The sequence below is a fragment of the Crocodylus porosus genome, unplaced genomic scaffold (assembly GCF_001723895.1).
Source record: "Crocodylus porosus isolate Cpor-Errol unplaced genomic scaffold, CroPor_comp1, whole genome shotgun sequence".
NCBI lineage: Eukaryota > Metazoa > Chordata > Crocodylia > Crocodylidae > Crocodylus > Crocodylus porosus.
The window spans coordinates 59595753-59618488 of NW_017728907.1; the positions used below are offsets into that span (position 1 = coordinate 59595753).

At 40.5% G+C, this 22736-nt stretch overlaps 1 protein-coding gene across 2 annotated transcripts in view; it reads left to right on the forward strand.

Annotated features, from left to right (window-relative positions):
* The first annotated feature begins 633 nt into the window (after positions 1-633).
* The window catches only part of ATG4C (autophagy related 4C cysteine peptidase), a 33573-nt gene continuing 11470 nt past the window's right edge, over positions 634-22736 (forward strand). Inside the window, exons 1-8 of one of the 2 annotated variants that reach the window (XM_019531562.1) lie at positions 639-734; positions 6885-7061; positions 8272-8402; positions 10017-10100; positions 11322-11555; positions 13455-13785; positions 15672-15742; positions 17301-17437. In XM_019531562.1, the coding sequence (XP_019387107.1) occupies positions 8327-8402; positions 10017-10100; positions 11322-11555; positions 13455-13785; positions 15672-15742; positions 17301-17437 (933 nt within the window). In that variant the 5' untranslated portion in view covers positions 639-734; positions 6885-7061; positions 8272-8326. Of the gene's footprint in view, positions 735-6884; positions 7062-8271; positions 8403-10016; positions 10101-11321; positions 11556-13454; positions 13786-15671; positions 15743-17300; positions 17438-22736 lie in introns of both variants that reach the window. The other variant, XM_019531563.1, reaches the window with a different exon arrangement.

A 22736-nucleotide genomic window follows, 5' to 3' on the forward strand; every position in this document is an offset into this window, starting at 1 on the left:
CTAGTTTGTAACAGGCCACTCGATCCCCCCTCAGCCTTCTCTTGTGGAGGCTGAACAGGTTCAGGTCCCGTAGCCTCTCCTCGTAGGGTCTGCCCTGCTGCCCCCTGATCATGCGGGTGGCCCTCCCCTGGACCCTCTCCATGTTGTCCACATCCCCCTTGAAGTGTGGTGCCAACTGGAAGCAGTACTCCAGCTGTGCCCTGACCAGTGCTGCATAGAGGGGGAGGATCACCTCCTTGGACCTGCTTGAGATCTGTAAAGCATGGCAGGTAAATAGAGACTGACCCCTGACTGGCCTAACTGTAGGAGCTCTTTGTGAAGGAAGCTGAGAAGCAGTACCAGAGCCTGGAGAGGGAGTTGTGAGTAGGCCCAGTGAAGAGAATTCACTGAGAGGGCAACAACTGCTTGCTTGGGACAGAAAAGAAATCAGGAATGGGAGGGAGGGCTACAGGGTCAAAACCAGGGATCCAGCAGGGGACTTGCAGCGCCCCCTGCATGACTCAAGATCCTGCCGCTGCTGCCCCCCGCGACCCTTCGGGACTACAGCCCCCAACATGCCCCGCGAGGCGGCGGGGGGAGGAGGGGGTGTGCGATCCCTCCCGGAAGTGCCTTTGCTGGGATCTCGCGCGTTGCATGCTGGGGGCTGTAGTCCCTGTGATTCCTTCCGGGAGTGGCGGTGTTGAGGGTCCCACAGCGATGAGTGAGCCGGGCCCCGCCGCCGGCGGCTGACCTGGGTGAGCGGCGGGGCCGGGCTGGGGGAGCCTCCGTGTCTGCGCTGCGGGCTGGTGGCGGTCGGGCCCCGCGGGAGGAGGCTGGGAGGAGCCGGCGGGTGCGGGGTTCTTCCTCTCTCCCCTCCATCCAGGCCCTGGGCAGCCTCCACAGGCCTCCTCAGCTCGCTCAGGGCTCGGCGTCCTTGTTTCGAGCCTGCGCCTCGCTCCTGTTCCTGTTTCCTGGTTTTATTTGTCGGGTCGGTGTGTCCCCATGGGCCTCCCCTATTAACGGAGGCTTCATTTGCGATGGGATTGTACAGGCCGGGGGCTCAGCAGACTCCCTGCAGGAGACGGGGCAGGTGGCACCTTGGAGACTAGCCGGGTCAGTGCGAGGCGTCTAGCTGCACCCCACTCTGCTTTCTGCAGGACTTGAGACAAGTTTGGGCGACCCCCTTCCTCCCTCCTGCTTTGGAAAGCAAATTATTTAGCGAGCTTAGAAAAGAGGCTCGTTCCTAGGGACGGTGTGGCCTATTTGATGCGTGTTGGGAATATGGGGCATTGCCCACCGAGTAAAGCTGAATGCGTCCCTTAATCTGGGGGCCACTGCGTGCCCATCAAGCAATTCAGTGGAAGAAGAAAACGGGGATGGGAGCAAGAATCAGAGGTTCAAAATGAGCGCGCTAAGGTGGGGAAAGAGCAGAGCTAGTGGGATAGTGTCTGCTAGCCCTTGAATGAGTCTGAGGAGTGGATGCTGCTCAGTGAAACGTCCCAAAGATGCGAATGGACTAGGGACAAGAAAATGACCCCCCCAGTCCCTGGTGTTGGGAGCAGTCTGGGGTTTTTTTATATACCCTTGAGGAAGTGTGAGCTGAAGCCCACCAAGCACAACAATAAGTTCCCCTTGGTAGCGCGGGCCACTAAACGCATATTGCTGATTTCTTGGGACAGCTTAAAGACAAAGCGGGGATGGGAGTGAGGGTCATATGGCCAAAATGAGCACGCCAAGGTGGGATACTGAGTAGAGTATGCTGAACAGTGCCCACTGAGTCTTGAACGAGTCCAAGGAGCCACTGGACATTACCCAGTGAAACTGGTTAGAGACGTGAATGGACCAGAGATAGGAAAATGGTCCTGCTGTCCTTGGGGCTAGGGATAGTCTGGAGAACTCCTGTTTTTTTTAATAATGGCAAATCTCTGGACTTGTACAGACTCCTCCTGGGAGGGTTCAGGTCCCTCATCAAGATCTGAACCCTGTTGTGCTAGTGGTCTAGTTACATTGCAGCGTAAAGGCTGATCAGTGCTTAGGAACCACAGCTCCCAGTTGTTGGTTTCGTGTGAGACTTTTCTACCAACAAAGAGAAGGCCTGGGACAAACAGTTGGAAAGATATAAAATGTTATACTGGTACCAGCACTTTTTGCAGCATTGTAACAGCATCCGTAAAGCTAAGGGAAAGTACAGTTTTATGATATGTTAAATAAGCAAGAGATGACATGCATGCAGCCTGCATTAGGAGGATGAAAAGTATTAAAAATATGAATGCAAAGCTTTCCATATGTGTTCCTCTGACTGCAGAATGTGATACATGCTGTTTATAAGGTCTGCACACTTACTCTCTGTTCTTTAAACAAAAGTTTTTAAATTCTGCACAAGTGGATGTCAGGCCATGGTTCTCACCCGAAAGAGCTTCCTACTTGCTGGTGAATGAGCAAAAGCAGAACTTTTCAGTACTTTCTGGAGATATTTTTAAGTTAAATATACTTAAGGTGCAGATGTGTCAATAAATGCAATTTGATTTTTCCTTCTTATACCAGTCCTATACCCTGTCTTCTTCATTCTGTGTTCTTCAGGACTTGTCAACTTTGTTCATAAACTGGCATGTAGTTATGATATGTTCTGAACAATGCATAAAAATTGCAGCCAGTTGTCTTATTGTGTATCGCAAAAGAGAGTAGTTTTTCAGAACCATGGAATACTTACAAGCATTAAAAAACTGCAGTGTGACACTCCTGTTTCACGCTTTTGACAGTAGAGTACTTGCTTTCAAATGTGTTAGAGCTAACAAATTCCAGAAGAATCAGTAGTATCACCCTTCTTTCTGTATAGAGACCAACAAGTTCAATTTGTAGATGCAGGACACTTCTCCTTCAACTGAAGGGCTAAGTGATAATTTGAAGCTGGGCAGAAAAAGCTCCTAAAGGTCCGTCTGTCAAAAATTTTTACTCAGCATTAAATCCTAAATAGATAAAATGTTCTATCTTTGCCATAGAAAAAAAGCTAGTTCTCTTTACCTGCCCTTCAAGGACACTACTCTGCGAATACCCTTTACATTTATCGGAGTGTAATTTATTGACTGTCTTAATGTGTGGTTATGGTTAGAAAAGTGACTCTGTAAAAATGACATCTTGGCATTTTATATTTATTTTCTGTCAATGGCTTCTATATGAATTTTCCTAAGTGCCATCACTGTTTGGTTCAATCTCTTTTTTTCTGAGAAACAAACTGGAGGTTTTGATTCTCCCTTTCCCTATAATAAAAATCCCAGAATTCAGAATTTATCTAGTGATCTTTCTGGCAACGCATAAAGCAAAGTAGGTTAGTTTCTTGCTCTTCTATAGCTAAATTGGCTAATAGGAAAAAAAAATGTTGAACCCCTCCCCCTTCAATAACTGGGGATTTGAGACCATAAGAGGCAGGCAGACACCTGTATATGTAGAGTTATCTTCAGACATTCTACAGTGTTGAATTATAGTAATAATGTTTCTTACCAGGTAACTTGCAAATTTTCATAAAATTGGCATAAAAACATAGAACCTTATTTTTTAGTGTGGGCTTGCGTCATGTCCTTGATATGACTTTCACACTGTCTTTTTCCTGATAGTAATTACATTGAAATCTGTAAAGTTGCTGTCACATCTTATACTGACACAAATGGGGCCCAATATTTTTCCCCCAAAATGAAAGAAATGTGACTACTTTCAATTGATATCCTTTTAAGTAGTACACAAAATGGGGGAAGAAGTGAAGAGGGATAAAAAGGAAACTGCACAAAGGTGGCAAGCCTCTTTGAAGAGAGAGTGAGATTTTTTGCTTCTCTTCAAAATGCAGCTGTTTATTTTGATTCTGGAACCAGTCAAAGAGAGCTTGTATCATTATTGGTTTGCATGATGAGACCAAGGATTACCCCAAATGTTCCTTGTCTTTGATCATGAGAGAAGTAATTGAACCAAACACCACCTGAAAAAGCAAATATTTCTCTGTTCTGGTAAACAAAACCACAAAAACTGGTGTTCTTGTCACTTGTCCATGCAGTCAGTGTCTCTCCTTATCTTTTCTTTCCTCTTCCCCCACACCCTGAAAATGCAGCTGGTTAATCAAAGAAAGGAATTTGAGCTGCTTGTCCCTCTTTATAAAATTTCATTTACAGTGGTTCTGTTAATACAGTAGATGATGATCCACTTCCAGGTTTGCGTGCCTGAACCAAGTGAAAACTGATACCCGAATCCTTTCTTCCTGCAGCTGACAAGGTTCTACCAGACCATTTTGCTCATAGAGAAGGAAAAACAAGATAAGGGCTTATATGCCTGGGAGATGGTTCTTACTATATTTACTTAAATATAAGAAAACCACCTAATAATTAGATATTATATATGGAAAATATATAGAGGTGCATTGATGCATCGGTCCATTGTATTAGCGCCAATAAAAGGAAAATTGAAATTATTGGCTATCAGCTTTTTCTGGCTGATGTAGCTGATAATGTCGCTAATAAATGCCGCATACATGCGTAGCTGTAGCATACATGCGTAGCTGTAGCATACATGCGGCCATGAATGCAGCCTGGCAGCTTGGAGAACTGCGGCTGGCCAGTAAGTTGGTGGGGGGGAGGCACAAGGGGAGCAGATCAAGGCCTCCAAAGTGAGGGAGGGAATGGGGCAGGGGCAGGGCCAGGTGCTGCCTGACCGTGGTGTGGGACAGGGTAAATGAATCTGGTGGGTCAGGTAGCCCCCTTGCCTTTTGCCCCCCCAGATTTCTTTCTCCTGCAGCTCCTTCTCCCCTCTTTACTATCAGACCCTGTTCTCCCTAAGCACATGGAAGTGAAAGACAAATTTGAAAATGCATGCCTTGAAACAATATACCTGTAATAATTTGCATGTAGGCAAGTTATAACAGGTACCCATAAACTTAATTCATCCAGAATGAATGTAGTTTACCACCCCCCTTTTTTTTTAAATGCTACAAATTTGGCACAGGTATTCCATAAACACACTTTTTTTACCTACTTATACATAATACAAACTCTGCATGACATTAGTCTAAAGCTAAAGACTCATGATTTACCATATACTTCATTTGGCTGGACCCTAGCAGAGTCAATAGCATTTCAAGCCATGGTGACCCCACAGCTCAGCATTGTTCACAGTGTGTGTACTCTAGATACCCTGCACAAAGGATCCATATGCTAATTAGCCACTAGTCGTGACTGGAACTACATGTTTCTGTTGCAAGTCCTGGGATCCTCCAAAACTTATATGCAGGGCAGCCTAGTCTGGCTTGTGGGGGCCACACTAATCATATGCGACAGGCTGAGGGAGGGGGCAACAGGGATTCTGGGTGAACTGTTTGGGGTCCCCCGTTTGGTTTGCCAGATATTTAAGGCTGCTAAACAAACGTGAATCATTGGAAATAGGAAAGAAGAGCACAGACAAGTTGTGGGAGAGAAGAGGAAGTAGAAGTGTATTCAGTAGAGCTGCACTGATATATTGGTGGCGTATTGGATTTTATAAACAGAAAATTGACATTATTGGCAATCGGTTATTTTTGGACAGTGTAGCTGACTAATGTCATTGATAAATGCCACTTGCATGTGTGCAGTTGCAGCATGCACATGACCAGAAACACTGCCGGGCTGCATATCAGCTACTGGATAGGTATTGGCCGATATGACTGGTTAATAATCAGCCTTTGGTATCAGCCAAAAAAGTCTTTATACCCCTATACTAGTGTACCCCTAGTATTAAATGTCGTGGCTCACCATGATTTGAAAGAATCAGCACTGAGGGGGCCTGGATGCAATGGGCACTACCCATATATTTTATTCAGATGGGCTGCACTATCAGGTGTGGCAGGAGGCGGGTGTCAGGACTGGCTCTGGCCCTCCCACTGCCAGCATAGAATTGCAGCATCTCCAGGCCTGGTGCCAGTTCCATGTAGAGGGAGCACACCCATTTTTAAGGGCCACACACGCACAAAAAAAGGCTCCCATCAGCATTTTTGGCACCAGGGGAGGGTTTGGTATTGTAGCACCTTCAGGCCCAGTGCTCATTCCCACAAAAGGTTCCCATCAGTATGTTTGCCCAATACGGACCATATGTTTTATAGTCATGCTTAGTGTTAGGTGCATTTAATCAGCTTCATAGCTGGTTTCCATTTACTGAGCACATGGTGCTTTTGGCAGCAGTTTAATGATAAACACATTGTCTAATGAGGTTTCCTTGTATGCGAATATAAGATAAGAGGTTTTGTCCCCCCATATCGCTTGGGGGGGTAAAAACCTCATCTTGTATTCATGCCCTCAGATGCCAAATCCTAAAGATCCTAGGAAATACAGTGCCTCTGCCCTTTGTCTATAATTGGCTCGGGAGCTCTGATGTCTTGATATCATGCTTATTGACTCCGTTGGAATTGTACTACTAAGACTTTTCTTGGTGTTAACTGCCACGTATTGAAACACGTTTACCCAGAGGTGTGAAGGGAAATGTAACACAGCTTAGTTCCTTCCATATTTCTCTTTAGATCCTGAACCAATGGATCTTAATCCTTCATTGGTAAGGATAGAAGTGGCTCTTGGTTTTTAGACTTTCTGTTAAAGTGTGAAAAGTTGATCTAGTGTCAGGTTGCTGTGTATCCATATTTTAAGCTGATTTATTGTAACAGGAAGCTTTTTTGCTCATTAAATGAGATAGAGTGAATGGCTTTCCTTGGCTAAAGGAGGCTGACAGTTGCAATGATGTACCTGCAAAGCTGACTAACAGTTTTTGAGCTCAGTAAAGTTTGGTCTTGCAGCAGTAGCTGTTCATTCTCTCAGCTACCTATTAATTTTTGGTCTGTTTAGCATGGGCAAAGAAATTCTCCTGAAACAAGCATTTTAAAATACATTTATTTCTGGTGAAAGGTGCCAGCTTGACAGCCATGGAAACTGAAGCTCTCTATTGGCAGAACATATGCAATATGGGCAGCAGTATTGCTCAGTAGCAACTTCCTTATTGATTAAGTGGCACTGATGAATTAGCAAGGGAGTTTTCTCCAGTTGTTCTAGACCTCTTAGGAGGAGAAGAAAAATCATGTGAAGGTAATATACAGCTTTTATATTCCATAAAGAAGTAGAGGGGCCTAGAATTATTTTTAAAGTGACTTACAGTTTGTGAAAGTGCCAGCAAATATGTGCTACATTTTGCATTGTTTGATTGTTTTTACTTCTCGAGGTGTTAGCAAATAACTTTAAAAATAAAAGTGAAGTAGTCTGCAGTGTAATGGCTGCTGTTTTTTTGCAAGAAGTCTAGCTATAGTGTTAGAGTGAGAGATGCTTTCTCTTTTGTACAAAATAAAAGTAGAAAGAAAACTATTATTAATGCTGTGCATGTCATAATGAAAAGAAAAGAAAGAGGAAGCTGCTGTGCAGTGCTTGTGGAGGAAAGCAGCTGTGTGCAGTAGTAGGGAGTCCTGTACAGGTATAACTTGCTATACAGAGTTACAAAGGTCAGAAGAAAATTTTAACAGAATACTGTTGATTGATAAATGATTGTCTGTTTTAGGGGTTGGCAACATTTTTGAGTGCCAAAAACGCTCATAACCTCGACTTTTAAGATGTTGGCATGCCAGGGGTGGATGGTGAGGGACCTATGAGGGTCCTGATCCTTGTTGTGGCTCCACAGCCCCAGCCATTCCCTGCTGTCTACTCTGAGGTGGGCATGCCAAGCAAAATGACTTTGTGTGCCATGCTCTGGCACCCATGCCAGGAATTGCCTACCTCTGGTCTATTTCAATACATTTTATATTTAGTGCTCCTCACCCTGTATCCGCGTTGGTTTAAAATGTCTCATTTCAATCTAAACCCACCCATAACAGCTTTTTAAAAAGCATGATTTAGTTGCAGGTGTTCAGAATCCTAGATGTGAGCAAAACAGTCCGTATTCTATAATTATTCCTTTTCTTAAGAATCCAGGCATTCTTCTCTTACTACTGAGTGGAATATGAGTTAACTTACATGTGTCAGCGTACGTTATGTTCTCACAATCACTTTGTTGTACAGTAGAGAGCTATTGGAGAACATTATATTTTATTTAGCTTTGCATGGTAATTTTATTGGTGTATATTTGGAATTAAATGTTTTTATAACTTATTCATAGAACATGTGGTTGTTTTTCAGTTCCTGAAGTGGAAGATTCTGAAGGTTTATGACTGTTTCTGGTCACGTTAGGTTTAAGTACCTAAGTATGCTGGTGATATTATGCACTGTGTACTCTGTGCCCATGGATATGTTTATATTTTTGTTTTTACAGTAACAGAATTTAGCATCTTCCAAGACAGCGATGGCTGTTTCTCTACATTTTGAATATGGAGGCCACAGGAACAGATGAAGTAGAAAAACTAAAATCAAAGTTTATGTCTGCATGGCATAACATGAAATACAGTAAGTGAAACAGTGAGTGAAATCCTTGTATCAGTGAAATAAATGGGAGTTTCCCAAATGACATTATTGGGGCCATAATTTCATTCTCATTTAAACATTTTAATTAAAAATGTATCATGGTCTTTGAAACCAATATTAATGAGAAGCTTAACAGCTGAGTAAACGGTCTTGTTTAGATTGTCTCTGAAATTTGAGGATCTCCTTTTTTCAAAATTCAGACAGTTGCTGTGTCAAAGAAGAACCTGTGAGAATAAACACAGGTGACATGATTTGTGTAGGGCCTTAAACAGATATTACAGCATATCAACCAGAGCAATTTTGGTCATGTATTTTGAAAAAAAATTAGGACCTTGGGTGAAGTTCAGGCTCCAGTTAAGAGCTAAGTTATGTTCACATTGGTAGTGTACTTTTTTGAAACTGTGCATAACTAAAAATATGATCAAAAGACAACAGTTAGCTGTTTAATGGTGAACTCCCAAACTCTAACGAGACTTCACCTTCTCTTCCTTCAGGCCGGAGGTGGCTCAAATATAACACTGGGCCTCTGAATAATGTTTGTTTAATTACTCATATCTGGCTTGTAGAGATGCTCCAAGATATGGGTGGGAAAGATGGTTTTTTCCCTTTAAAATAAAGAAACTAGGAAATGTAGTGGTCATAACTTGTGGTTCTTATTAGTCAAACAGCTTCCACTTAAGAAGAATTTTGGCCTAAATGTGAGAAATGGTTAATGCAGTGTTTTAATTAGGGGTGCACCAGGAGACATGGCAGAAGAGCAAGCAGGAGGGGGTAGGAAGTGCTCTCATACTTCCTAAGAAACCAGGGCAATCACCTAGTTACCTCAGTGCCTGTACACAAATGCATAAACCCTGGGAAACAAGCAGGAAGAAATGGAACTTGGGCAGCAGTGACCACAAAATGGGCAGCACTGACCACGAGATGATGGAGTTCAGGATCCTGAGGAAAGGAAGAGAGGAGCAGAGTGAGGGCACTGGACTTCAGAAAAGCAGACTTGAACTTGCTCAGGGAACTCATGGACAGGATCCCCTGGGAAGCCAGTCTGAGGGACAGAAGAGTCCTTACTGAGAGCGCAGGAACAAACCATCCTGATGTACTGGAAGACCAGCAAATATGGCAGAAGACCAGCTTGGCTTAGCAGGGACCTCTTCAGTAAACTAAGTCACAAAAGGGCAGCTTATAAGAAGTAGAAACTTGTCTGTCTTTGTGTTTTAACAGAGTACCTGGAAAATCGTGATCATAATCATCTTCTGGGTACAGGCCATGCCATGCTCAGTTCATGCAAAAAGGTAGAGTTAACAGAAGTTTGGCCTTCTGAATTTCCTGCCTTTTTAGTGCTTACCTATACAGTATTAAAATTGCAATAATATCTTGCACTTTTAATCTGGAGGTGACATGGTTATCTTGAATTATTTGCATACAAATCTATTCCGACTTCCTTTAAAAATGGAACCTGTTTTCATTATTTAAAAGAAAAAAGTCAAATACCCATAATGTTATCCCTATGTTTCTATTAGTTTGGGTGATTTTTAGCACAATTAAATGCTTTTGAAATAGTTCAGTCACAAATGATCTTGTTTTCTTTGTCTCTCTTAGGTTGGGTATTGAAAACAAAAACTTATTTTAGTAGAAATTCTCCAGTGTTCTTGCTGGGAAAATGTTACCATTTCAAATCTGATGGTGAGTACAAAAGATTTAACTAGCTCCCATCCCATTTTGACAAACTCTATTAATATATTTGTAATTATCTACCATTATCTTTATTCATAGATTATTAGAATTTACTATTTAATATAAAAATACATTCTTCAGTTAGGTTTCCCAGCCTTCCAGCTTGCCACATTCTGTGCTGCATTCACAGACCAGATAAAACACCTATTCCAGATCAGCCTTCAGTCTTATCGTTTCTGCAGATAATTCTCTTGCCAGTAAAATTGGGTGTTAATTAGGGGTGCACAGATAAAGATTTCTGGGGCTGATACTGATCCGATTTTCCAATGCCAGCCTGGCAGCTTGAAGAGCTGTGTGCAGCTGTTAAGTCTGGTGTGGTGGAAGGGAAGCGGGGGGGCGCAGATCAAGGCCCCTGTAGTGAGAGATGAGTGGGGCTGGGGCTGGGGCAAGCCCTGCCTGGATGGGTGTGGAACAGAGCTGTGGCTTGTCTGGGGGGAGGGGGGAGGAGGGGGACAGCTTCTGCCACTGCGTGCTGCTTGTCTGAGAGCTGCTAGTCCGACAGCTCATCTGGTGCTTGTCCAGGAGGTCATGGGGGGACAGACGTGTGCCTCTGGGTCTGTGTGGGGCGGGCTGGGGCCAGGGCTGCACCAAGCTCTTCCTGGCAGAATAGGGTTGGGGTCTGGGAGGGCAATGGTGTTGGGGGGGGGGGAGCTGCAGCCACCCCAAAATTCACTGTAGCCCCTTTCCATCATATTAGGGCCAATCTGATATTGGATCAATATATCAGTTTACCTCTGGAGTTAATGCATACTGTTTGTAACTATCTTCATATCCCTGAATGAAATTTATTCTGTGAACTCCTTATGTAATATTGGTAATACCAATGTGAAATAGCATCTTTGTTAACAGTTTTCTAATTGATTTCCCCCATGCAAATTTGCCCTTATATTGAAGCCTTTTACCAGCAAGCTTTTCTCATTTTGATTTTTTTTTACTTTACCAGAACAAAGCAGCTGTGGTCTTAGAATGGTCTTCTGTCAGTTGGTAGATGCCGACTGAATCCTTCATTGTATTACTCCTTATGTAGTTTTCCTTCCCATTGAGGAGGTGATGGATTCTTCCAGTGGCTTCCTATTTTTCCTTGATAGTAATATAATCTTACTTTCATTATATATAAAGAAAAGTCCGGTGCTGATTAATTGCAAAGTTAATATTGTGCCTATCTTACAGAACCCAGTGAAGCTTTTCCAGATGGCTCTAGTTGTGATACTTTCAACAAAGCAAGTTCAGGAAATGTTGAAGAGTTCCGTAAAGACTTTATTTCTAGAATATGGCTAACCTACAGAGAAGAATTTCCTCAGATACAGGGATCTGCATTGACAACAGACTGTGGTTGGGGCTGTACACTGAGAACTGGCCAGATGCTGCTGGCTCAAGGGCTTATGCTTCATTTTCTAGGGAGAGGTAAGTATGCCAGTTAGATATCACTTTTGTACATGGCAGCAGGTAGCCTCAAGCAGCCAAATATAGGTGTGTTTTGCTTTGCAAGTGGTAAAGGAACATGCACTAACCTGCCCTCATTGCTCTTATTCTTAGCAGGACAGTTTTGCAATATAAACCAAGAGGCTGTCTATACTGCAGAGTTATTTCTGCTACAGGTATGATACCATATATAGCTCCCTAGTGGAGATGTAACCTGTTCTGGCAGCAGAAATTGTGTGCGATGATTTTGCTGGAGAGGGAGATGCATTTTTTTTTTTTCACACAACACTGGGCACATCTACACAAGAGGGTTAATATGCAGAAAACTAATTGTACTGCTCATTAGTGTAGCGGGCAAAACGTGTGCTAATGTACAGTAGAATAAGTCTACTGCGCATTAACATCACCAGAAACCTGTTAAACTAATGCTCTAGCGCTGATTATGGCACATTAAGTTAGTACCTGTCATTACAGTACTAAACTTAATTTGCTGTAATTATGGCACATTAATGAATGTGTAGACATACCCAGAGAAAGAGAATTCTGTATTAAGAGGTAATTGCGTGCCAAATTCAGAAGAATCATGGAAACCTGGGCATTTATTATGCTGCCTGCTACGTGCAATAGTTAAAAGTTTCGATTTTGGCTAGTAAAGTACTGTGGTCACCTCTTTTTCCTTTGTCAAATACTTCAGTTGGTTTCAGCATGAAGTACCTGAGTTGTTTAGTTTCTTGCCCTGTATGTTCTTCACAGGCGTGCTTTTTGTTACCATTCTGGGGTTACCGATTTTCCCCCGCAAATAACCTTTTTTCAGATATACAACTTGTTGAGCAAAGATGCCTCTGCTTGTCTTTGATGCATTCCTTGTAAGCCTCCCCAGTCGGATTTGATGTTAGTTATATTATCTCAATCCCTTGTCATTGTCCTAATTCAAGGAGTTGTTTGGAACTGTCAGGAGATTGTAGTTTAATATGAACTGCAAAATTTTGACAGCATGTTTAGGTTGGAAAATCCTACTCCCAACCATATATATGCAACTATGCTAACAGATGAAGGCACTTACTGTTTTTGGTGAGTGACAGGGAAAAGCCTTATGCCACCTTACACCATGTTTCCACTAAGGGGGTTTGTTTTGATAACTGTGGCAGCCACATAGTGCAGACAAGCCTGCAGAGTACACTGGTAAGGAAAGTGTTGATTATTATTTTGACCTGCTAACCATCATCTGTGTGTAAGTGGTTTATAAGATGAACTGTTAAGGAAGCATAGGACTCAAAAAGTGGACTGGAAGCGTTTTCCTGTAATGTTGATCCATGAAACAAGTCTGTCCTCTAGTCTAGATAGATCTTAAGATTTCATAGTTATTTGTGAGATCAGTTGAGCTGTTCTGCTGACCTTTTTGACTAAAGTGTATTTCAGTTGCTTTTGTTAGGAAGAATGTGTCACTTCACATAATTCTTCTACAAACTTTTCTAAGACCTGATGAACAAGAAGGAAGTGCTAGTTTGATTTGGATAACTATCAGTCAGTTTCTTCTGCATGTATTTAATAGTTAACTCACTGAATTTATAGCATGTAAATGGCCAAGACTGTGAAGCTTATTATACCTTCTCTTGTTAAAAATCCTGCTAATACAAATGGCTAACAAAAAACTGACTTTTTTTTTTAATTTATGCTGAGGAATAGGAATAGGCACAAGTTAAAGACAGCAGACCCAATTACAGTAGAAAAATATGTTGTTTGCTTTGATCTTATCAGTGGCATTTGCAGCTGCATATATAAAGCACAGATTATTGCTTTTATTAAAAATTAACATTTTTATACAAAAAAGTTAATATTAAGAGGCAGCATAAAATTCAACTAAAAAAAATTCTGCTGCAGCCTGGACCTGGCCCGATGCATTGGACATTGAAAATATAGACTCTGAATCATGGACAAGCCACACAGTAAAAAAGCTGACTGCATCATTCGAGGCATCACTTACAGGAGAGAAGGAACCCAAGGTCCTGTCAACTCATCATGAGGGAACACTAAAGAGAAACTGTGATGAAAATGAAATGAGAGATGAAGTTTATCATAGAAAAATAATTTCTTGGTTTGGAGATTCTCCACCAGCATCTTTTGGCTTGCATCAGCTGATAGAATATGGAAAGAAGTCAGGAAAAATAGCTGGAGACTGGTATGGGCCTGCTGTTGTAGCACACATTTTAAGGTAAGAGTATCTCTTTAAATTATTCTTTATTGTTTGCAATGTCTTAAGTGTTACAAGAGAAACATTTAGAAATGCCTGGAGATTTCTTCGTATTAATTGGACACCTAACCATTAATTATTGAGTCAGTGACATATCTGTCGCCAACAATTTAGGAGCATTTTTCAGAGATAGGAAGGGAAATAGCAGTCGTTTCAGGAACTGAAGTATGAGCCTGTGCCCAAACCTTGTTTCAGAAATAAATGACTTTCCTATTTTCCTCTACTCTGGGCAGCAGGAGTCCCAAGGTCTCTTCGAAACCTGGGCTTTAAGTAGGCCTGCCTTTAATGAAATGTTCTAAAAACTAACCACTCTTTCAACCTTGGAACATGCATAACATTATAGATTTTTTTTTATACTGTAACCTGGGGGCTGTAATGTACTGATAGTGTAATGAAATGTCAGAGCTAAAATTGATGTTTTCAGCATTTCTTTGCACACATCAAATTCTTGTGAAACTGTAAATGTATGGGACTATTAATATTATAATTATATCATAGTAAAAGTAAAGGGTCTGTGACATTCAGTATGGGTAAAAAAAAAAAAAAAAAAGTCGAAAGTCAGGTTTCTCTATACCGTATGCCTTTAAATGCCATTTTTTTGAATGCTACTGATTTTGTTTTTTATAGTCTTATGTTCTAGGTGGGTCCCAGTTTAGCTATAAACTGAATAATTAATAAGTCACCTAAGCAGCCGAAGTCAGAGTTCAGGTATAAATGTTCTACATTTATATAGATGCTAGAATAATTTGATACTTTGATATACAAGTATACTCATCTTTAATGAGCCTACATTGAAATACTACTAGGTGTATTCTGACAGGCGAAGGTTATTTATGCATTTGTTTGCCATACTTTCCTCACGTGCTAGATAACTGACATTGTGAGGAATATTTTTTGTGAAATTAAAAAAAATACATTCTATTTTGCAAAAATATAATTGGCTTCAGGACTCGCATGCTCCACTCGGTCTTCCCTTTCCACCGAATCCAAATGAGATTTATGCAAGGTAAAGCTTTCCTTTTCTAGAGCTCCCTATCCCTATTATTTCAGTGCTGAGAATGTATAGTTCTCCCATAACTTGAGAATGACTATATTAAATGATTCTTCAAAATATATTGTGAAATAAAAGGATAGTGACCATTTAATGCAACCACGTATCAGAAGTCAGAGGCTAACCTTCTATTTTGAATGGTTTAATTTCTTTACAAATTTTGTCTTTGATTGGTGATCATGCTTTAGACTATTGACATATATTCTCTTTTTAGTTTTTAGGTCCATTACTCTTATTCTTTTGAGGCTAGTTTAGTCATAGAATTATCTTTAAAAAAATTTTCAGTGAAACCTTGAAGCTGATCAAATGGTGAGTTTTGTTTTAACAGGTACCTGAACCTAATTTTGGGTTCGTTTTGTGAGCTTAATTCAGTTTGTTTTGAGTGATTTTCTTTGAAGCCTAGTTTTGCCATAGTTGAAAGGCTGAACAATTATTAAACCTTAAAGAAGTTAGTTAATGCAGCAGTGTTCACTTTGGTTTATTTAATTTGCATTTATAGCATTCTTATTATAATTTTCATGGTTTCCTCTGAACAGTCTCCACTTTCCTCACTACTTAGGGAGGCACTTATTGCACACCATGCAAGGGACTGGGACAAAATAGGCATGGGAAACACTGAAATAAAGTTAGTAAGAGAACGAGGGAAGAAAAAGGGATGATAGAAAACTGATTTTTTTTAATGTTTTGCTTTTAAACCAAAATAGTATTCCCTCTAAAAATGACGGGCTTGAATTCAATTTATGCATAATATCTCCACAATCAATACTGTATCAAATATTCTTCTTTTTGTACTTAGAAAAGCTGTTGAAGAAGCAGGAGACCCTGAGTTAAAAGGAATAACTGTCTATGTTGCTCAGGACTGTACAGGTAAGTGATGTGGCTATGGTGACTTATGGCACTTCTTAAATGCTTCACTTAGCTTTTCAATTGGCATTCATCCACAGCAACATTAAGCGATTTCCAAAAGGAAACATAGACATTAGAAAAACCTTCTTATATTGTATGTTTGGGAATTGGATAATGAAAGGTAATTTTTGCTTATGTACCAACATTTTTGATAGGTTGTATCAATGATTTTTTTTTCCTTTAAGGATCAAAAATAGTAACTAGAGAGATTGATAAATGGCTTGTTTCATGACTGATTTAAATAACAGAACTTGAACGAGAGTTTGTAAATTCCTTTTATCTTGTAATCAGCTTGATTTCACTTACATAACTTTTTTGGGTCTAGGGAGTTAGCTGATTTGTCTGTGGGACATACTGATTCAAATAGATGAATAAACTGTTTTGCACCCCTCCTTCTTTTTCTTTTTGAGGGAGACTGATAAGAATATTATTGTTTTTTCTAAATGTAAAGTTACATTCTCTTTCTCTAAAAAATTCCCTTAGAGATCAAAGATGTGGGTAGTTCAGTGAACCAAATACCATGGCCACCTTTCTTCTGTTCCAGCATGTATATAGGAATTTTCCAGAGCACAAGTGGTTTTGAAAACATCAGTTATCACAGGCAGAGTTGGTATTAAAATTTGGGTCAAAGCAGGAGCCGAGGTGATGAGACAAACCAAGCACAGCAAAACTCAGGAATGACAACTTTGACAACTTTAGCTTTCAAATAAAGCAGAACGTGTTATGTCTCCAGAAGTGCTTTTGTTATGATATAAGCAATCACATGACATCACGGAAATGAATGACATTCCTGTGTCATAGCAATAGCGATACTCCATTTAATTGTATGTTGCAAACCAATTTCTTTGTTTATGCTAGGGTTCATACCTTGAAGTTTTAAACTTGAGAATTTCAAAATTCTGATTTCTGTTGCACATGTGTTTTTTGTCTATTATCTTGCACATTCTTAGGTTGAATTGCATACAGTGATGGTGTTAATTGCATTTTTGTTTAATTAAGATTCTAATACGGTACTGTTTTGGTGTCTGACAATGAACATGAGTCCTTATTTAAAACAATTATTGTCTTTGAATATTGTTTTAAAGATATGTAAATGTTTTTATTAGTAATAGGCTTTACAAGCCTGATTGTAAAATTGCGTAATTGTGGATTAAGTCTCATATTGTCCCTTTAAAATGTTTAGAAGAAATGATACTCTGTTTTCATAGCTTTCTTATATCTTCATACCAGTTTATTCAAACTACTAAAACTCAACAGTGTAACAGATCATTCTAGAAAATGCCCCTTAAGGGGTAAGACGCACATAACTGTAGCTCTTAAAAGAGTTTTTCAGGAAGTCTGTTTTATGTGAAAAGAGTGTAAATTTTAAAGCTGTACAGTTTTGCTTCATCGTAATTAAATAATGTAATATAGGTGTGCTGTATTTTGTAAAAGATAGTATATTTCTGCTTTAAAAATTGCATAAGTATTTCATGAAACCTCAAGCATTTTCATACTTTTCATATGTCTTTATTTTCAGTTTACAATTCAGATGTTGTTGATAAGCAGTGCTCTTTTATGGGCTCTGGTACTGGAGATACAAAAGCTGTAATTATATTAGTTCCTGTACGACTTGGTGGAGAGAGAACAAACATGGACTACTTAGAGTTTGTAAAGGTATGAAATGAGAGTTCAATCATTTTTTTTTTTTTTAAACAGTAGCGCTAGATGATCTGAAAAGATACTCCGGGATGGTAATCTTCTGCCTATTAACTGTATGGTGGTGATTTTACAGTTGCAGGTTGTAAAGTCTGACTTTACAGGTTTTAAATTTCAGTATTACAAGATCAGACATAATTGCAGAGCACATGATGTCCCATGATAAAGTGGTGGTAACTATTCTATTCCTAAAGTGGCTACCTGAAAAGACACTGATGCAGTTACTCAAAAAGCTATCTAGTTGCCTGCAGTATTCCATCTGTGCTATCTTAAATGAACTTTAATACCAACTTGCATTTTTAAAATGTAGAAATCAAACACCTTAATTTGTTTTCAGTTTTTTTAATCTTTCAGTGGTAAATTATTGAAGATTGCCAATTGCAGTGACAGCTCTTCTCTCACTTTCCCCCTGCACGTTATAATTTATTAGCAGTAATCATGACATTGGTAGTCATTTCATTAGCTGGAGGATAGGATGCCTGCTTCCAAAGGCAATAATACAGAAGGAGGGAGCCCTGCCTAATCATAGTAACACAGCTCTAACCAGTCAACTTTCAGGACAAATTAAGAAACACTTAGGCATTTTATAATTGAATGTTTAAAGATTAGTTTCTAAAAAATACTGGATTTTGTCATGCTGATGAACTCCTTGAGCATACTTGGGTAGTTCTTCCCCTCAGCTAGGACAACTTGCTTAACCCTGCTCTTTTGTCTTTACAACCCTATCATTCATCACTCAGCACACTCCCTTGGAGCCCTGCTTTAGAAATTCTTAAGATTGAACAGTTTAAGAAGTTGTTTGGTAGCACTGACAGAATCAGAAAGACTGGCTCTTCTGTTACATCACCTGTTTTTCCTGGCTCTTGCATTTTATTTCTAAGTTTCAGAAAAAATTATGGAGATGTTTTATAGTAAAGGAGAACAGAACAGTGAAGCCTTTTATTTAAAGTATGAAAGATGAAGTAGCTTTTCCTTCCTGCTTCTGTTCCGTGTGTTTCCAGATGGTTGGGTTTAGAAAAGCTTTTGTTTTGACACAGTACAACAAGTCGGCAACATGCAGACCCGATGCAGATGCAGAACTCTCTTCCAGCAACAGCATTGCTGTGGAAAAGCTTTTGAATCGGTCTGACTTGAGTTCAGAGCAAATCTTTGTAGGATACAAGCACAGGCTGCTATTACAGCTTGCACTTCCTTGCACAGAAGTTTCTGAGCAAGTGAAGTAACGGTCTTTACAAATTTGTGTTGACTATTGTCTTGGAGAGAGTCTGTGAAGGTTTTTCAGCCTAACAATACAAATCCAGGTCACTGGTGCAGACACAGTGTGTCCTGGCAGAAGAACTGTCTACTTGAGTGAAAGTTGCTAGTTTGGCTATGTTGGTTAGCTTTATCACGTAGGCCTGACTTTTTACTAAGGCTTTTCGCCTTGTATATCCAGAATACATGCAGTCTTTTGCAGGTATTTATTACTGAGGCTGAAAGAAGGTGGCCTTCAGTTATACACACTGATCATTATCTCTGTCTCCATTATTCATGAGAGTGACCCAATTGTGTAAATTTAAAATATTCTGACATCTGCTTTTTTTTTTAAAGTAAATTTTTTACAGATTTGATGTTTGTGGATGACAGTTATTACTTGAATTAATATAATCTCTTTATACAAGAAAGTGTGCCCAAGATAGGCTAACCAAAGTTATGTTTTTCATAAGTCACTCTTGTTTAAATTTTTTGCATCATTGGCATAGGTGGAGTGTATATGGCCTCAAACTGTCTTTTCCCTCTTTTCTGCAACTTGCAGGCAGGTTTTATCATGCTAAATCATCAGAAATGCCACTTGGGTTTTTTTGGCCCTCATGAATATAAATATGCATGTGGTACTTTTCTTTTACCCATTTAACCACTATGATTCTGAAGTTGACTCGCATGTTATTAACGTCTTAGTTTAGGATTGTGATCGTTTTGAAAGCGCCTGTACTTTGTTGTTGTTTTAAGGTCAGAAGCTTGGTCAGAGAGAATTTTCAGTAGTTAGATGACAGTAGTGTAACGTTCTTGCCGTTAGTGGTTAACCCCCTAGAAAAGATTATGTAGTAAGTCACCAGCACATTCTAGTAGCTCCTGTGGTAGTCATTTTGGGTTGAAGAGGAGACCCATTCTTGTTACAAAATGGACTCTGCAACCCCATTCATAGCATCTGATGAAGGAAGTTGTTGCCTATGGAAGCTTATACATTCCAAATGTTGGTGTCTAAGGTGCCAACCTGCTCTGCCTTCTGCCATTTCTTGACTTGCCATACAACATGGAGGACCAGAATTGAAGACTCCGACCCAAGCCGGTACTACGCCACACGACCTTCATGATATGAAGTTGTTCCGGCATCAGAATAATTAATGGTACCATATTCTGACCACATTAGAAACCATGTTATCAAAAGTATTCGGCATTAGTTGAATTTTGCTGCTCTTATAGCAGTGGGATGACATGAAGGGATAGTATGCTGTGTCAGCACTGTGTGCTTGTGAAAAATCCCACTTAAGCTCCATAGGGTATTTGGGATATGATTAGTTAGTTGAAAACCCTGGAAATTTCTCTGACTTGAATAGAATTAGTAAGGTTTCCCTCCTCCCCCCTTTTCTTAGGGGAAAGTAGTACTTTATGGAGGATACTTTAATGGGACTGATCAGAGCCCCCAGGTTGTGGGCAGGGCTACCCAGATGTGCATTCCTCTTATTACTAAGCAATACTTGCATGGTTAGCTCCCTGTCTCAAATACCTAAAATATTTTTACTACTGTACATTTTTAAAAGAACCTCTTAATTTTAAATTGGCCCTATTGTAAGTCTGATGTGTTAGTGTGAAGGTACAAGCCCTGATTAACTGTAAATTAATATTGGTGCCGTAGCAAATTGTTACAAACTGAAAGGAGCAGTGCAGGTAACTCATTTGTCAAGACATCCATGAAAGCTGTCTGAAGTAGCAGTTTTATCCTTTTTCAATTAAAAAGCTTTCTAATAATCTGTTTAAATCTCAAGGAAATTTCTTTTTTTATCTAGTTTTCATTTGTTACCTTCATCCCTTACCTAATGCAATATTGAAATGGTTGTCTTTTTAATATATAAAGTATATCTCTGAACCTAGTTGGCCTCTCCTAACTGTGGATGTGTACACTGACATCAGTTTTCAGAATGTGGTATATAAGGGATCAGACTTGGGGATGGATGGGTGGTTATCTTGAAAAGAATTTTTGACCTGCAGGAATTCATTCGTGACTGATATTCTCTGTTCTTGTGCACCTACCATGTGCATCCTTACCTTGTCCACCTGGACTTGTACATCCTTACAGATGAGGGGCCAGATGTGGTCAGTGGGCTGCAGCTGCTTCAAAGAACAAGTAATCTTTGGCTGTGTCTATATTAGGAGTGTTTTATCAGTGAAGATCAACAGTGATTCATTATACTGGCAAAGTGCTCTTAATGTGGATCCAGCCATTATGGCTAAGCTATGTTTTGTACACGTTCAGCAAACCCTTTACCCTTCCTGAACAAAATAGGCAATACCAGTGAACTCACAGTTTTGCCGGCACAACTGTGTACACAGCGTAGCCAGCACTGCTACATTGGTCAGTGGTCACACCTCTCATGCCTTAGGTGAATGCAGCTATGATGTCAGAAGTCTGCAGTGTAGAATAGGCATAACTGGAGAACAGCACGTCCATACTACCCATATCTCACAAGAGCTGAGAGAGAAATAATAATACTGCTGTCTCTCTTCATACAGAGAGGGTTGAGAGGGAAGGGCTGGGCAGCAGCTTGTGCCACCTTTCTGGAGCACTTTTTGGAGGTAAAAGGAGAAGTGTCCTTTCTTCAGGAATGGAAGACTCAAAGGAGAAGTGAAACCCAGGAAGAGCTACATGTAACTTCCTCCCAGCATTTGCTTTCAATATAGAAACCATGAAGAAGAATGGAGATACGTTGCTGTTTTCTTCCTTTAAAGATGCTGAAAAAAGCAAAAGCAATGCCCAGGGAGTCCAGAGTTGCCTGCCTGTGATCCCCTCCCAAGGTCATGAAAACAGACATTATGATGAGAGGCTGAGAGCTATGGGACTTTTCACCCTGGAAAAGTGCAGGCTCAGAGGCAATCTGATGGCCACTTATAAGGGGTGTTCACCAGGATCTGGGGGAATGTTTGTTCACCGGAGCGCCCCAAGGGATGACAAGGTCAAATGGTTATAAACTCCTCCAAGACTGGTTCAGGCAGGCCATAAGGAAGAATTTTTTTACTGTCTGAGCCCCCAAGGTCTGGAATAGCCTGCCATTGGAGGTGGTTCAAGCACCTACTTTGAACGCCTTCAAGTGAAATTTGGAAGTTTATCTTGCTGGGATCCTGTGATCCCTGCTGACTTCCTGCCTGTGGGGCAGGGGGCTGGACTCTGATCTTCCAAGGTCCCTTCCAGCCCTAATGTCTATGAAATCTATGAAACTATGCTTTTCCCAGATCTAGCTTTTTGGGGAGTTGCAGGTACTCCTCTTGTCTGCTGTCTAATAAGAAAGGGGGGAGTCTTTCATGTTTGACTCCTCCAGTTTCCTACATAGGAATGATGCATGAATTTCTGACCAGTCTTGCCGTTTGCCTCTTTTCGTTTGTATGAACCGACATAGATTGGTGAATCAGTGGAGGGGGAGATTGTCAGGGACCCTCCTGCCTTGAGCAAGAGGATGGACTAATGACCTGAGGTCTCTTCAGCCTCAACTTTTTTTAGGATTCTATGAGAGGGAGATCAAGGGCAGGCATGGATGTGCCTTTTTACTCTCCCCATTGCTTTTTAAGGCTACTGCTCTCAGAAGCAACTGTAACCTCTTTAGTTACTGCTGCCTCAGCTGGCCACTCTCCCTGCCATGTCAAAGTCTGTCTGGGTGGATAGAAAAGGATAGGGCTGCCAAACAGAAAATTATGTATGAGCAGTCTACAGTGACTCTAATGTGTATGACACCACAGTCCTTGCTTTAAAATGTGTATGACACCACAGTCCTTGCTTTCTTGCTTTGACACTGGGAGTGCTGAAGGTACATCCTTTTTGAACGCCTCCTGGAGTCAGGCCCCTAAAGTAACAGTATTTACATAAAAAGCACAATCTTTAAAAGAAGAAAAAACCCCAGTGGTTCTTATGTTTGGTTTTCAAGCCCTTAAAATTTTCTCCACTATTACATACAATCTGTTTTCAAAAGTGAAAGACTAAGTTTCTTGTATAGAAGTTGCATGATTC